General features: G+C 44.3%; 1 protein-coding gene across 1 annotated transcript in view; it reads left to right on the plus strand.

The window, feature by feature from the left end:
* The first annotated feature begins 1,076 nt into the window (after positions 1-1,076).
* LRRK2 (leucine rich repeat kinase 2) overlaps positions 1,077-15,826 on the plus strand; it is a 149,608-nt gene continuing 134,858 nt past the window's right edge. Inside the window, exons 1-5 of the mRNA XM_018552518.1 lie at positions 1,077-1,105; positions 12,075-12,165; positions 12,254-12,446; positions 12,525-12,610; positions 15,536-15,645. Coding sequence (XP_018408020.1) covers positions 12,311-12,446; positions 12,525-12,610; positions 15,536-15,645 — 332 coding nt within the window. The 5' untranslated portion in view covers positions 1,077-1,105; positions 12,075-12,165; positions 12,254-12,310. The remainder of the gene's footprint in view (positions 1,106-12,074; positions 12,166-12,253; positions 12,447-12,524; positions 12,611-15,535; positions 15,646-15,826) is intronic.

Below are 15,826 nucleotides of genomic sequence, written 5' to 3' on the forward strand. Positions count from 1 at the left end.
ATCCATCATCTTCTGATCGGAGCAGTACAAAACGGATATCAATCTTGTGTCATGTGTGTCCCTTCAGCTTTGGAGGAAAAAACTGAACTGTACAGACCCATGCTAGGTCTATGGGGAGATAGACGTAAGCAGATGTGTCTGTTTACACCCGATTACCTCCCATCTGTCATGATCACTGTCAGGTCCACCAAAATTGAACTTTTTTTTTCCCAGACCTAGATGCTTTTCCAGACCTGATTGGCTGCACGCACCGTCTGGAGATTCTCCAACCGGCTCCTTCTGATCGATAGATGCCTGCTGGAAGGGTACCGACAGTGGCACCCAGTGGGCAAATCTCGTCTGGTTCCTGCAGAACTTTGCATAGTATAGGGCCAGCTTTACACGAGACATAAAGCAGCCGTTAACCCTTGCAGTGCAGGAGTTGGATTACTGCGAGGTTAGTTTTATTTCCTGGGGCTTCTCCTCCCCTGATAAAAGCTGTGCTTGCTGGCAGCGTCCTCCTGCACAGCTCTCTCTCCCCCACCCTCCTGTGTACTACAACAACATCCTAGTTCAGCCCTACAAGTTTATGGAGCTGCGCAGGCTGAATGTTGCATGTCCACAGGCAGAGCCCCATTGTATGCCCCTCATATACATAAAAACAGATACCTAACGGCAGCCAGCCAATTGTATATGACACCCTGAGTGCCTCCCAACAGGCATGCTATTCTTGGTATCTAGGAGGTATGAATGTGGGTGGTTCCTGGGGAAAGGGGGTATACTAGCAGGGGCAAAGCTGACAGGAAGTACATCATGGACTGAACAGACACAGACCGTCCACAGGCATTAACCATCACACTGCTTTTTCCTCAGGAAGAACTTCTAGCCCACTCACTCCCCTGGGACTTGTATCATACGTCCTTCCCTTCTCCGGAGTCTGCGGGCGGGACTCCACATGCACCATCACCAATAAGAACGCTAGTTTCGCTGAGTGACAGCCCGTCTATGCAATCGGTGTCCTTCGCTGTGCATGCTTGCCGAGCCGTATGCTGTGAGTTTAGGGTTTGTTATGCTTTCAGCGTTAGCAGACAGGGAGGCGAGCAATGTGAGAAGACACGGCTGCCAGGTCAGGACAAAGTGTTGTTATACAGTATAAGGACTGTGTCATGGTTGTATGTTAGTTGTGTGCATGCAGGTGTGGGAGTTTTGTCTTGTTCTTTTGGGGTGTCAGGTACATGTGTTTCGTTTTGGTGCAGACCTACAAATGTAAGCCATGCATTAGTTTAAAGTGATACTAAACTCAGGAGTTAAATCTTAAAAATGCATTTGTGTACTTTAACGATTTACAACAATGTACGTTATATGTGTATTTCTCAGCTGTAGATCCTCAAATCATCTCTGAATTCATACTGACACTGTCCTTCCTTCTGGAGGGTGACTACCTTTTGTTCCTCATGGTCCCTGTCTGTGTGTTGTAAAGAACAACAGTTCACATTGAGCGATTTATCGCGCGGTAATTCCCGCGATATCGCGGCAAATTACCGCGCGATATCACGCTCCAATGCATTTCAATGGGGCAAAGGGTCCTGCTGTTGCGGGTCGTGTGTCGCTACAGCAGGACCCTTTTTGGAGCGGATTTAGCCGCGAATCAAGCTTGCTCAATGCAAGCTTGAATGCGATATCGCGCGGCAAATCTCGCGATGTCGCGCAATATGCAAATCGCGCGACAAACGCGCGATTTGCATATCGCGCAGTGGGAACGGGGCCTAAATGTCACAAGTAATGCCCCAAAACTAAGCGCCGATACCAGCGTTTTAAATTTTGTAAGCACATTCGGCCGCCTGAGGTTCCGCTTCCGAATCTCGGGTAGCCTTGTGGGGACCTTGCTGTGTCTGTTTACAGCACCAGTCCGGCCGCACATTTCCTTCTCCTCCTCTTTCCGCTCAGCCCTGGTGAGACGCACACCCCTGATGAGACCTGCACGCAGCCCTGATGAGACCCGAACACAGTACTAGTTAGACTGCACGCAGCCCTAATGAGACAGCACTGTAACTATAATGCAACCTCGATTGCGCTTTTGTTTGGTTCCGCCTCTGGATTTGATGGGGCGGGGCCTGCTGGGATCATGTGATTGTGCTGCTCAGTCTCAAATAGCCAGACCTATTTTTAGTCCCAGTCCGGGCCTGCAGACAAGGGAGGGGACGGGCACAGCTGGCTCTGGCTCTAGAGAGGCAGAGCCAGCTGCCAATCAGTAGGAACCCAAACATATTGTCAGGATCTTTCCCGACACCTCCTCATATGTTCTAGCTTGTGAACTATCCCTCGGCATCCTAACATATATGGACCCTGCATTGTATGTGATCGCGTCAGCAGGGCGCCGTCTGTTCTGATCAGCAGGGGATGCATGCATCCATCATCTTCTGATCGGAGCAGTACAAAACGGATATCAATCTTGTGTCATGTGTGTCCCTTCAGCTTTGGAGGAAAAAACTGAACTGTACAGACCCATGCTAGGTCTATGGGGAGATAGACGTAAGCAGATGTGTCTGTTTACACCCGATTACCTCCCATCTGTCATGATCACTGTCAGGTCCACCAAAATTGAACTTTTTTTTTCCCAGACCTAGATGCTTTTCCAGACCTGATTGGCTGCACGCACCGTCTGGAGATTCTCCAACCGGCTCCTTCTGATCGATAGATGCCTGCTGGAAGGGTACCGACAGTGGCACCCAGTGGGCAAATCTCGTCTGGTTCCTGCAGAACTTTGCATAGTATAGGGCCAGCTTTACACGAGACATAAAGCAGCCGTTAACCCTTGCAGTGCAGGAGTTGGATTACTGCGAGGTTAGTTTTATTTCCTGGGGCTTCTCCTCCCCTGATAAAAGCTGTGCTTGCTGGCAGCGTCCTCCTGCACAGCTCTCTCTCCCCCACCCTCCTGTGTACTACAACAACATCCTAGTTCAGCCCTACAAGTTTATGGAGCTGCGCAGGCTGAATGTTGCATGTCCACAGGCAGAGCCCCATTGTATGCCCCTCATATACATAAAAACAGATACCTAACGGCAGCCAGCCAATTGTATATGACACCCTGAGTGCCTCCCAACAGGCATGCTATTCTTGGTATCTAGGAGGTATGAATGTGGGTGGTTCCTGGGGAAAGGGGGTATACTAGCAGGGGCAAAGCTGACAGGAAGTACATCATGGACTGAACAGACACAGACCGTCCACAGGCATTAACCATCACACTGCTTTTTCCTCAGGAAGAACTTCTAGCCCACTCACTCCCCTGGGACTTGTATCATACGTCCTTCCCTTCTCCGGAGTCTGCGGGCGGGACTCCACATGCACCATCACCAATAAGAACGCTAGTTTCGCTGAGTGACAGCCCGTCTATGCAATCGGTGTCCTTCGCTGTGCATGCTTGCCGAGCCGTATGCTGTGAGTTTAGGGTTTGTTATGCTTTCAGCGTTAGCAGACAGGGAGGCGAGCAATGTGAGAAGACACGGCTGCCAGGTCAGGACAAAGTGTTGTTATACAGTATAAGGACTGTGTCATGGTTGTATGTTAGTTGTGTGCATGCAGGTGTGGGAGTTTTGTCTTGTTCTTTTGGGGTGTCAGGTACATGTGTTTCGTTTTGGTGCAGACCTACAAATGTAAGCCATGCATTAGTTTAAAGTGATACTAAACTCAGGAGTTAAATCTTAAAAATGCATTTGTGTACTTTAACGATTTACAACAATGTACGTTATATGTGTATTTCTCAGCTGTAGATCCTCAAATCATCTCTGAATTCATACTGACACTGTCCTTCCTTCTGGAGGGTGACTACCTTTTGTTCCTCATGGTCCCTGTCTGTGTGTTGTAAAGAACAACTTTGAATGTAGATGTCATCAGCACACCAGCAGGACAAAAACACATGGGTCAGTGCAAATCCATTTAATGATATGTCACTCGGAAAATGTTGTCTACTCTGAGCCTGGTGAGGGGGACCCTGTGTGGCCCCGAAAGCGCTTGATTTTCCAAGTGACATATCATTAAATGGATTTGCACTGCTTTTGTGGTTCTGGTGTGCTGGTAAAATCTACATGCGTCCACCCCAAGATCCTTTGCGGCCGCCCGAGCCGCACAGTTGTTCTGTGTGCGGCGCCATGCGCTGTCATTTCGAGCACCCATTTAACTTTTTCTGGGATTTCTGGTAAAGAGTGCTACAGCATCTAGGACGTTTGTTTTGTAAAGTATTCACCACTCCAAGCTCACTACTGTGATGGACTACAATCTCATGTTTAGTTTACTAATTTGTATTGAGATTGTAGTTTTATCACAGGAGTGATCTCGGAGCAGTGACTGCTTTACAACACACAGGGACCATGGGGAACAAAAGTAGCCACCCTTTAATAGGAAGGACAGTGTCAGCACCAATTCAGAGATGATTTTGAGGATCTACAGCTGAGTGATACACAAGATATATATTTGTTAATAGTGGAGGTACCTGAATGTATTTTTAAGATTTAAAGGGTTATCACACCCTCACGTTTTTTTGCATACATCTACAGCTAGCAAGCAGTAGAAATATATGCAAAAACTTAAAACAAAAAAAACCCCAAAACCTTTTGAAACAGATTTAAACTTTCCTGTGTCTTCACCGCACGCTCCCATCTGAACATCTGAAGTCTCGGGCGGCCACAAAGGATCTTGGGGCGGACGCATGCGCAGTTCAGATTTTCGGCCGGGAGAATAGGAGAAAAACAAAGTAAGTCTATGGAGCAGCGTGCACCCGCACAGACACCGTGGGACATCAGAGGAGAGGAGGACAGAGGAATCAGGGCTGGATCGGAGACCCGCACCAGCGCTGGAAGGACAGCTGAAAAGGACAGTAAGGAAGATGATCGATAAAGAGACATAATTTAAGGTAACTCCTGACACTAACATTGGGGGAGGGAAAAAAAATATCCGTTAGGGCCTGTTCAAACGACGTCCGTTTTCTGTGCTGACCTGATTCATACCATCCTGCACTAAAAATGCATCCCAATGTATCCCTATGTGTTTTATGGGCTACAGTTCTCACGTGCGCAGTCCGTTCAGGTTACGACAGAAAAATGCTGCATGTCACATTTTGTACGGTCAGGAAACGGTCCGGAAACGCAAAAACGCACTGCAGCTAACATACTGACAGCCCCACTCCAGCATCAACAACGCGGCAAAACACATAGCACCGCAACTGCAGATCCGGACCTGATCAGGACCGGAAACTCATGTGAACAGGCCCTTAATGTCACTTTAAGTCCTGAGTTTGTGTGCGCACAGCCAGGCAAGAGGGAGGACATGAGGGACTTTTCTCGAGCAGAGGAGGAGAGAGGCTGTGGAATTAGCTGAGTATATCCTTTTTACATTTTAGACCCTAGACCAAAACGAGCACTTAAAGTGATGCTAAACCTGCTTTTTTATTATTATTATCAGGGCCAGACTTACCGGAACTGCCTTTTGTTTCCTCTATAAAATGTTGTTTTTCTCGTTCTCTAGTTGTCCCCAAATCTCTATCCCTAAGGTAAAAAAAAAACGCCTAGCCTTTAGTAATACTCTAACCCTTGCAGTGCATGTGTGGCCCCACTGCAAGGGCTAATTTGTCATTTGCCTGGAGTTGTTCATGAAAGGGATTTTTCTACACTTTTTGTAAGCATTTTTACGCATGACTTGTAATACGGGAGCAGAATTGTGTGTATTTGGTCCCATAGATTGTTGAATGGGAGCGGCTAAAAAGCACGCAGAAAGATTCAATTTTCAAGCACTGCCAGTAAAGTCTATGCGGCCGTAACGCATGATTCGTGCCCCACAAGAAGCTCATGTACCTTTTTGAGCTTCACATGACTGGCGACACAATGCTCATGTGTAAACAGGAGCCATTGAAAACAGTGGGACTCCCCTTGTTCAGCGTTGCCGTACTTAGGGAAAGGATCTACAAAATGGCAAGGTGTGAATGGGGTCTAGAACATTTGGTGGGGGGAGTCATTCAGTAAGCTTGCTTTTTAGATCGGTCCCTTGAGCCTGTCTAAAGCAGTCTAAGGATCGTCAATGTTCTATACACAGTGCATAGGATGTGGGGACACAAAAGGAAATACCATCTCTGCAGCCATGGAGGAGACAGGCTTCAGGGACTAGAGGAGTTGCCAGGCTGCTAGCTGGCTCAGTGGTTCGGGTGAGTATAACTTTTAAATTTTTTTTTAGCACCTAGAGAAAAACGAGTTCTTAACTCTTGCAGTGCCGCAGTAGCTCCACTGCAAGGGTTAAGAAAAATTCTGCTCAAGTTCTGCTTTAAATAGGACCTCTTCCATGTTGGAGTAAATATTCGATCATGTCTCATGCGTAACTATTGTTGTATCAGTTCTGCAACAAACTTTGTCTTTATGTTGCTCTGGAACAGACATTTGATACATTCCATTACTCTCCCAATCGCTGCAAATAGCTTCTCTGCCTGTAAAACTCCCACGAGAGGTGCTTGTCACAGATTTATGTGCAGATTACTGACACGTACATGAATATATCTGCCATTTGTCGTACTAATGCAGGACAGATTTCTAACGGGTATCGATGACACTCATTATGAAGTCCAGGCACTGGGTTATGCCTCTGTACTGTATTGGTGTGTGATAGCACATCTGCCTGCAGGCTGAATGGAAGAAATCGAACGCTAAACAACGTAGATGGACAAATCTTCTACTGCAGCTATTGTATTCTGACAGTTGGTCCCCTGCCGCTGTCAGAATACATGAACAGTGGCTGCAACTGCAATCACTGTTCGGCTGAGAATTTTCCCCTCTGCTTTTTTGATTTTCAGATCGCAAGATGACAGGCAGGGGAGGCTGTCGACAGGGACACCCCCTGAGCAATCATCAGGAACTGCCTGAAATTTGCTCCGTGTATGACCAGCTTTGGATCCAGACTCCCTTGTTTGTCCTTCCTTTTGCCTTTTAGCTCTCTTGAAAGATTCAGATGGAGATCTACAGTACAGTAATACCTTCTGTAACGCTTCTGTTCGCGAACAATTCGGTTTGCGAACAGAAAGTTTGGCAAAATTTTGCTTCCGTTCGCGAACTCCACATTGGGTGACTAACACAAACGCGGCCATCTTCCCCGCTCTGGCTTCCTCTAGTCTAGATCGCGGTCGCAGACAGACCTGTGCACACTTGCTGTGAAGCTTTTTTGTGTGCTTTTTAGCACATACAGTATTTGATTCGGTTCGCAAACAATTTAATTTGCAACTAGAATTGTGGAACGAATGAAGTTCGTGAACCGAGGTACCAGTGTATAAGGGTTAGCTAGTTGCGCTCTCCCTAAATCAGCACATATTAGCCTGACTATGTATTGCTCCATTGTCTGATTGTTCTGATTAGATGTGCAAATAAAAATGTAACAGTATGGGCGTTTTCCTCTCACCGTCAGACAATTTTTTTCCAGGGCTAAAAGGAAGGGATTGTGCAATGTGTAAAATTTGAATGGTTTGCCATAAGGTTAGTATAGGTATAGTATAGATGAATATATTTTGTATATGGTTAGGTCTCAGTCACACTTGCATTTGGCACAGTTTCACGATTTCCTCTGTGAGCTTCAGCTGTGTGTATGCAAACTGCTGCAGGTGGGAAGTGATATAAAAAAGCAATGAGAGACTGACAGTGTCTGCAGCCGTTCGCACATAATAGGACATGCCGCAGTTACCTGTGAATGATCACCCCTGGACACAAAACAGTTTGCATTCAGGGGCGATAATCTGTAGGTATTGCAAATGGACACGGATTGCATTGCTTTGTATAGTGCTGCCCACCTGCAGCTGTTGGCATAAACACAGCTCACGGAGGAATTCATGAGACTGTCTCAAATACAAGTGTGATTGGAGTTTGGGTTGAGCTGAAAAAAACAAAACCGTATCATTGTTTATCAACAGAATATCCCTTCCAAAGATAATACAAAATGTAGATCAAAATTTCAAATGGATGCAGAGTTCATCTGTGGTTAGTGTTCGAGCTGTTAGTTTGAGGCTGTCTGTAATAAGACTTGTTTAAAGTCCAATGCCAGGGAAATTAAAATATTACATAAGGCTAGGTGTTTTTTTTACCTTAAAGTGACATTAAAGTCTACCCCCCACCCCCCGCTTTGAGGACTTACCTTACATGTTGCCTCTTGATCCGATCATCTTCCTTCCAGTAGTTTTCAGGAGTCCCTCCAGCACTGGTGCAGGTCTCTGATCCAGCGCTGACTGCTGTGTCTTCCTGTCCTGCGGTGTCTGTGCGGGTGCACCCTGCCGGGCTGTCTAGACTTACCCTGTTTCACTCTTTCTCCTGGCCAAAGATCTCTACTGCAAATGCGTCCGCCCTATGATCTTCGGACTGGAGTGTGCAGCGGAAATACAGGTACGTTTTTAAACCCTATTGGTAACTTTTCGGCAGTAGATGTATGCAAAAAACCCAGAGGGTTTAAGTATCCTTTAATGCAGTCTCTGCATCAAGGGGAAAAAATGCCCAGTACCTTTCGGGGGGAAAGCCAGGAAGATACCCGGCTTTCCCCCGAACTTCCTGGTCCTGGGGGAGCAATGTAAGAAGGTGGCCTGGCCCGATGAATCCAAGTTTTTTTTACATTATGTGGATAGCTGAGTGTGTGTGTCACTTACCTTGAGAAGAGATGGCACTAGGATACACTATAGGAAGAAGGCAAGTTGGCAGAGGCAAATTTATGCTTTGGGCAATGTTTTGCTGGGAAATCTTGGGTCCTGCCATTCATGTGACTGTTACTTTGACACGTACCAACTACCAAAATATTGTTGCTTACCAAGTTCTCCCCTTCATGGAATGGTATTCCCTGATGGCAGTGGCGTCTTTCAGCAGGATAGTGCACCCTGCCACACTGCAAAAATGGTTCAAGAATGGTGTGAGGAACACACCAATGAGTTTGAGGTGTGGGCCTCCAAATTGACCAGATCTTAGTCCAAACGATCATCTGTGGGATGTGCTGGAAAAACAAGTCCGATCCACGGAGGCCCCACCTCGCAACTTACAGGACTTTAACCAGTTGACATCCGCGGTGTTAAACCCCCTTCCCAAGCTACTAATGGCTTGGTGCCAAATACCACAGCATACCTTCAGCGGTCTAGTGGAGTCCATGCTTTGATGGGTCAGGGCTGTTTTGGAGGCAAAAGGGGGACATACTCATTGTTCAGCGTGTGGCCATAATGTTGTTGGCTGATTGGTGTACATTCTGCAGTCATATCACAAAGTTTTTATGTAACATGCTACAGTCTTGGCTCTGGTTTTGCTGTATCACTTCTTGAGCACTGTGAAGCATGCTCTTTAAAATGTGTGTATAGCTAAACCTGATTTCAGTTTTTTGTTTTTTTTTGTTTTGTATAAAATAGGTAAGAGTTAGACCCTCTGAAGTGTTTACTGCTGTGTGTCCCCACATAGGAGATCTTTAGCCTTTTTATTTGTACTGGTGACCATTGTAAATTAAATAGAAAGTGATGGAAAATCCACAATTTGATGGTTATCCCAGGGGTGTGCAGTTCCAGGCATCGGGCAGGTGTTCTCTTTTTTTTCGCTCCTAAATATAGAGATGGGGAGTCGCCGCTCGTTTTGTACAAGTGATCTGGGTGGCTGTTGCAGAAGTCTGTTTGTCCAAAATCCCCCACCCCCCATATTGTGGCAGCGTTCTCACACACAATGTGCATTAAAGGGTAAGTTCACTTTCCCAAGTAATTTGGGATAATGGAATTACCCCCTGAAATCTTTTCCCTTCCCAACTACACTTACCTTTCAGAAAATGGTCCTTCTCCTCTGCTTGTATGGGTGTAACATCTGTACCCCATACTGCTGTCCAGCGCAGTCCTACACTATGGAGATTGAATTGCGTTCACAAGTTAAGAGCACAATGAAAAGGGCTTTTTAGCACGGTTAAATATGGTTTTGGTTTGCATCATTTTGTGTATCAGGACAAGTAGATTGGGCCCCGGTTTAGTCTTTGGACAAGTCGTTTATTTTTAAATTTCTACACCCCTTGTCCTCAACAGGACAACAGCTATCTAACGCTGCCCATACACCTTACAACCATCGCACGACTTTCGTTGTGCGATGGTTGTAAGGTAATTCAAATTTTGTACGATTTGCTCCATCTTGGACAGGCAGATCGTACTTGCGATCATCGCAAGTCCTCCCTGCTGAGGGGAGGGCTTCTGATGATTGCAGTGCTGAGCGAGCAGTGTGCGATCGTCTCCTGAGCACGCCAATAACCCGTCTAAAATCGTATGATGTTCAGCAGGTTTTCAAGTGTGCCCGGAAGACGAATGTCGTGCGACCTTACAGTAGAAGAGGTTGCACGCTGCCCATACACCTGCCGATTATCGTACGATCGCGGGATCACCCACGATTATCGTACGATAATCGTCAGGTGTATGGGCACCTTAAGAGGGCTATTCTCCTCACGTTGGGAGACTTTTAAAAAAAATTACACAGCAGTAATTAAAAAAAAATAAAAAATCTCCCCAACTGTACGCAAAGAGAAAAAAAATAACCTGGCAGGGCTTTTAACCCTTCCCAATTCTATCCAAAACTATAAAAAAAATGTTTTGGCTATATGTACACTTTTTTTTTTATTTAGCTGAAAGGGTTTTCAGGGTTGTTTTTTTTTTTTTTTTGCCCTGTCTCTTCAATTTTTTGAATTTTTAAATACTGTTTTATTATATTTTTATTTGTACATGCTTTACAAATAAAAATATAGTAAAAAGTGCTAAGAAACTCTTCTCATTGGCCAGCATGGTCACCTGACCACACTGGCCAATGAGTACTCGCAACTTGTGAGTGAAATTCAGGGAGTGGTGATCAGTGATACATATTCTGAATGGTCTGAGGTTGTTAGTGGTGTCCCCCAAGGTTCTGTGTTGGGCCCCTTACTGTTTAATCTATTTATAAATGACATAGAATTGGGGATTAAACATACAATTTCTGTGTTTGCAGATAACACCAAGTTATGTAGTGGACTACAGTCCTTACAGGATGTCTCCAACCTACAAGCAGATCTGAATGCATTGTGTGATTGGACAACTATTTGGCAAATGAGGTTTAATGTTGATAAATGTAAACTTATGCACTTGGGGACTAAAAACATGCATGCGTCCTATACTCTAGGGGGAGTATGTTTGGGGGAGTCAATGATGGAGAAAGATCTGGGTGTTCTGGTAGATCATAGACTCAATAATAGCATGCAATGTCAAGCAGCAGTTTCTAAAGCAATACAAATTTCTTGTATTAAAAGGGGCCTAGACTTTAGAGAGAGAGACATCATCCTGCCCCTGTACAAAGCATTAAGCTGGTCATACACCTATAGATTATCTGCAGATTTTCTTATCTATGCTAAGTGGGAGATTCCTCCATCCACACAGTTTAGCGTAGTTGGAGGAATCTGTTGCACTTTTTCCATCTAACCTTAGAAAATCTGCAGATATTCTATGGGTGTATGGCCATCTTTAGTAAGACCTCATATGATATATGTATTCAGTTTTGGGCACCAGTTCAAAAAAAGGATGTTATGGACCTGGAAAAAGCACAAAGAAGGGCAACAAACTGATAAGAGGCTATGAGGAAAGATTAACTGACCTGAATTTGTTCTCTCTGGAGAAGAAGCGACTAAGGGGGGACATGATCACAGTTAGAGCTATGAAAAAGTGGAATAGACTCCCCAGGAGCTAGTTCTAGCTAGCTCAGTTAATTGTTTAAAAATAAATAAATCTGGATGTATTCCTAAATGCACAGAATATTACTGGATATTAATTGGAGTTCTTATAGGTATATTAAGCACCAGAGATTGTTGATCCAGGGAATATCCGATTGCCTTATGGGACCAGAAAGGATTTATTCCCCCCTGTTGGAGCAAATTAAACTATGGCATAGCACTCTGTTTTAGGTCTCTAGATCGGTGGATTGGTTGGGAGCAGTTTAAGTATAAAAGCTATTTTATTAACGGCTTAAAGCATAATCCCATTTTTACTTTGCATGATATTGTGGTAAAAAACATACTTTCTTTTTAAACCGGTTTCTCCTTATTGCTTCCTGTTTCAGATCAACTTTATGTAAGCATACCTAAGTGTCAGTGACCGATGTGCTCATGTGATTATGTTGGGTGTGACCGAGACAGACATCACTGCTTCAAGTATGTAATTTTTGCTGTCCAAAAGACTTGTCAATGTGCTTTATCTTGTGCGTGTCCGTGAGTATTGTTTGTGATGCTCATCTTTCAGTGGTGCTTGTAATGTGAAGGAACTCTAAATGTTGAACCTTTTTGGAGAAGAAAAACCATGGCCAGTATGGAAGAACTTGAAGAAACTATTAAGAAGCTTGTTGTACGACTCCGAAATGTCGAAGAGGGAAAGCAGATAGACACACTAGTCCAAATTTTGGAAGATTTACACAGTTCCACCTTTTGTAAAGGTGGTAAGTATCAACCATCATTTATCGTTGCTTTTCTGTTTTCCTGAACCCTAAACTTTGCTTTTAATCTTTCAAATTTAGCATCAGAAATATTCAGTCGAATAAATGTGCATTCACCTCTGCTGTTGGTACTGGACTCCTATATGAAAGTTTCGTCTGTACAAAAGGTAATAATTCTTATATAGATAATTTTTATTTTTTTAAAGATTTTCGAGCAATCAAAAGATTTGCAAGAAAAAATGAAAATATTTGACAGGAGCCCAAACTAGCACAGGGGAATTCCGACTTCTCTCGCATACCACATTCGATAATCCTCATGCTCAGTTGCGTACATTACAAAGCATTCTGTTTGAAACTGTTGGCCTCCTAGAGAAACCGTGTAATTATTATTACATTTATTTTTATGTAGCGCCGACAATTTTACGTAGCACTTTACATAGTTGCACATTCACATGCACACAGGGCCAATTTAGACAGGAGCCAATTAATCTTTCCAGCATGTCTTTGGAGTAAACTGGAGTACCCGTAGTTAACCCACACAAGCACAGGGAGAACATGCAAACTCCTTGCAGATAGTGTCCTGACCGGGATTTGAACTTGGGACCTTTAGTGCTGCAAAGCAGAAGTGCTAACCACTGCACCACTACTAGATTTACCAGCAGTAGTCAATGACAATTAAAGTGGTGCTAAACTCACAGATTTGTTTTTACATTATTCTAGCAAGCAGTATAGCATGGCCGAGCATTTAAAAAACCTGCAGTGTGCCCAAACATTAAAACATCTACCTTGCTCTGTGCCACTTACGCTGGCAAAGCTTTCCCAAACATAAGTGTAGGAGAAGGTGTGCTGGCGCATGTGCACGTGAGGTTGCTGGATGGGGGATGAGGAATAGCTTACAATGTGAGTCAATGAACGCATGCCAGAAGAGCGCATGCAGGGGTGTCTCCATTGGAGAACGGCACCAGCCCTGGGGGGACAGCTCGAAACAACTGGAAGGAAGATGTACACATCAAGAGGCAACATATAAGGTAAGACCTTACAGCAGCATTAGGAAAAAAAACACAGCCTTCAGTGTCACTAAGTTAGTAACTGTTAGCCTTAGCAAACTCAAGAGCTGTGAAAATATATTAAACTAAACCATTGCTGACAGCCTGTTCTGAAAAATGCTAGTTACCTGGCTGCCATGCCTTCAGTACTTTCTGAAAAAAACAAGTATGCAGATCATACTTCACTAACTGTGCTCTGATGTAAAATTTAAAGTGAACTTTTCAGGAAAGTGCCCTATTCTACTGTCCTCACCCTCCTGAGACTAGAGACAGTCTGGAGACTGCCCTATTCATGTCTATGAAACATAACTATACAAGCATGACCATATTGAATAAGGCCACAGATTACTTTTGTAAAAAAAGCCTCACCTTTAAAAGAAGCATTTACTTATCTTTTTGGTGGCCCGTGTAAGGAAAACCTACCACCTCTCTGCTTCCCCCTCGAGCTGCTGTTGTTCCTCCTGTCTGCTTGCACATCCTGTAGTGTACCACAGTGGCTCCAAAGGTGCTTTTACTTTTTAAATCGGAACTCTAGCTTCATGTTGATGTCACCATTTGAAAAACCGAACTCTAGCTTCATTTTAATATCACCATTTGAAAAAAGCATTTTCCATTCAACATAAAGAAAAAGAAAACATATACCTAAAGAAAACATATACCTAAAGATTGCTCCTAACATTTGCTTTCATTGATGTTTGGTAGCTGGTGAAAATGCCAAACAAGATCAGTAAGAGGGAGCCCCTTGTGTTGGGTTACATGAGTGCCCTGGGACTGCAACTGCTGGCATTCTTGAGCCCATTTTGCCAGTCACATGGACATTCTGTTCTCCTTGGTCAAATTTACTCTTGTCTCTGAAGGGGTCTGCGTGCAGTGTACTATGGGAGTTTTATGCAGACCACAATCTTGAGTTGCAGACACTGGCAGTGATCTGCTTCACCAGCTTCACTCTAGGGAAATGACAGCTGAAGGCGGAAGTGATGTAATACACACCACTTCTGCATTCAGAGATCTGAGGGGAGATTAGTGGGAGATCGTGTGCTGATCTACCTCCGAGCTCCGTATCGAGAGCTACTGTGCACAGCGGAGCCTGGGATAGGTGGCGGAGGCGGGGGACTGCACATGTCAACACAACATACAAGCTTGAGCTGCCTGAACGCTTGTATATAAAAAGCCATCGCTGGCTGTTTCAAATGCAAACAGTTTCCCGCTGGTCCCACAAGCGGGAGTGGGAGAAAGGACATTTTAAAACATCCACCTTCATTCAAGAAGCCACCATCCAGCCAATTAATTACTACGGACTGACGGAAAGTGGTTAATTTTAGATCTTGTTTTTGGCTGGAGTTCTACTATAACAAACAATGTATCCTGGGTAATATGGAAGTTAGATTTCTAAAAGTATACTGTTTTCATAGACATTATCTGTCTGATAATTGCAAATGTTTGTTTCGTATCAGCATTTTAACATTTGTGTTTAAAGCTCAATACTGTCCACTAGGGATGCACCGATACTAGTATCGATATCGGTGCCATAACCGCACAGCGTCCTTATTGGCCTGGCTTCCTTTAATGGGACTTCCGGTATCGGTATTTGGTATCGACAAGTGCCAAAAAAAATATATCGATACTCGCTACCGAAAAAACGGTATCGGTGAATCCCTACTGTCCACGCCTACTTTCTGAGTGTAAACCAGGACAACATAGATATTGAAACATATAAAAATGGCTTGCCCTTATTATTCATCCTCTTATTCACCAAGTGGTAGAGATCCTGAAATATCACCACCGGAATTAGAAGTAGTTATTATGTTGAGCAATTTCTTCTTGTAAAATCAAGTGCACTTGTGTAAACCTCCGCTTTTGTCATGTTTGCTAATTTAAGTGTCCAGTGTTTGTTCATAAAAGACAAAGGTTCCAGCTATTTCCATTTAATTAATTATTATTTTTGTGTCTATAATGATGTAGAAAGTGGTCATGTGACTATTAAAGGAATGCTTTGCAGTAGTGGATTGCTTATGTATGATGCAGCATAGGCTTTATGTGTTGCAGGTGGGCTGGTCTCTCCTATGCAGGTTGATAGAGATTCATCCCGAAACCCTGCATAGCTTACATACTCCTGTGGATCTTGGACGTGAATGGGAAGTACTTGGTGTTCATCAGTGAGTGGTTTCACCCATTTCTTAGTGTTCATAAGACCAATCCTTGGTCGGAGACTGCTTTGTTGTTGCCATTTATTATGTATGCGTTGAAGCCAGTGGCGTAACCAGAGTTATGGGCGCCCGGGGCAGAATTTTTTTTCGCCCCCCCCCCCCCCATACTTAAAAACACCAAAGAAAAGAC

Source organism: Nanorana parkeri, unplaced genomic scaffold (assembly GCF_000935625.1).
Source record: "Nanorana parkeri isolate BGI_ZX_2015 unplaced genomic scaffold, ASM93562v1 scaffold90, whole genome shotgun sequence".
In the NCBI taxonomy this organism is placed as follows: domain Eukaryota; kingdom Metazoa; phylum Chordata; class Amphibia; order Anura; family Dicroglossidae; genus Nanorana; species Nanorana parkeri.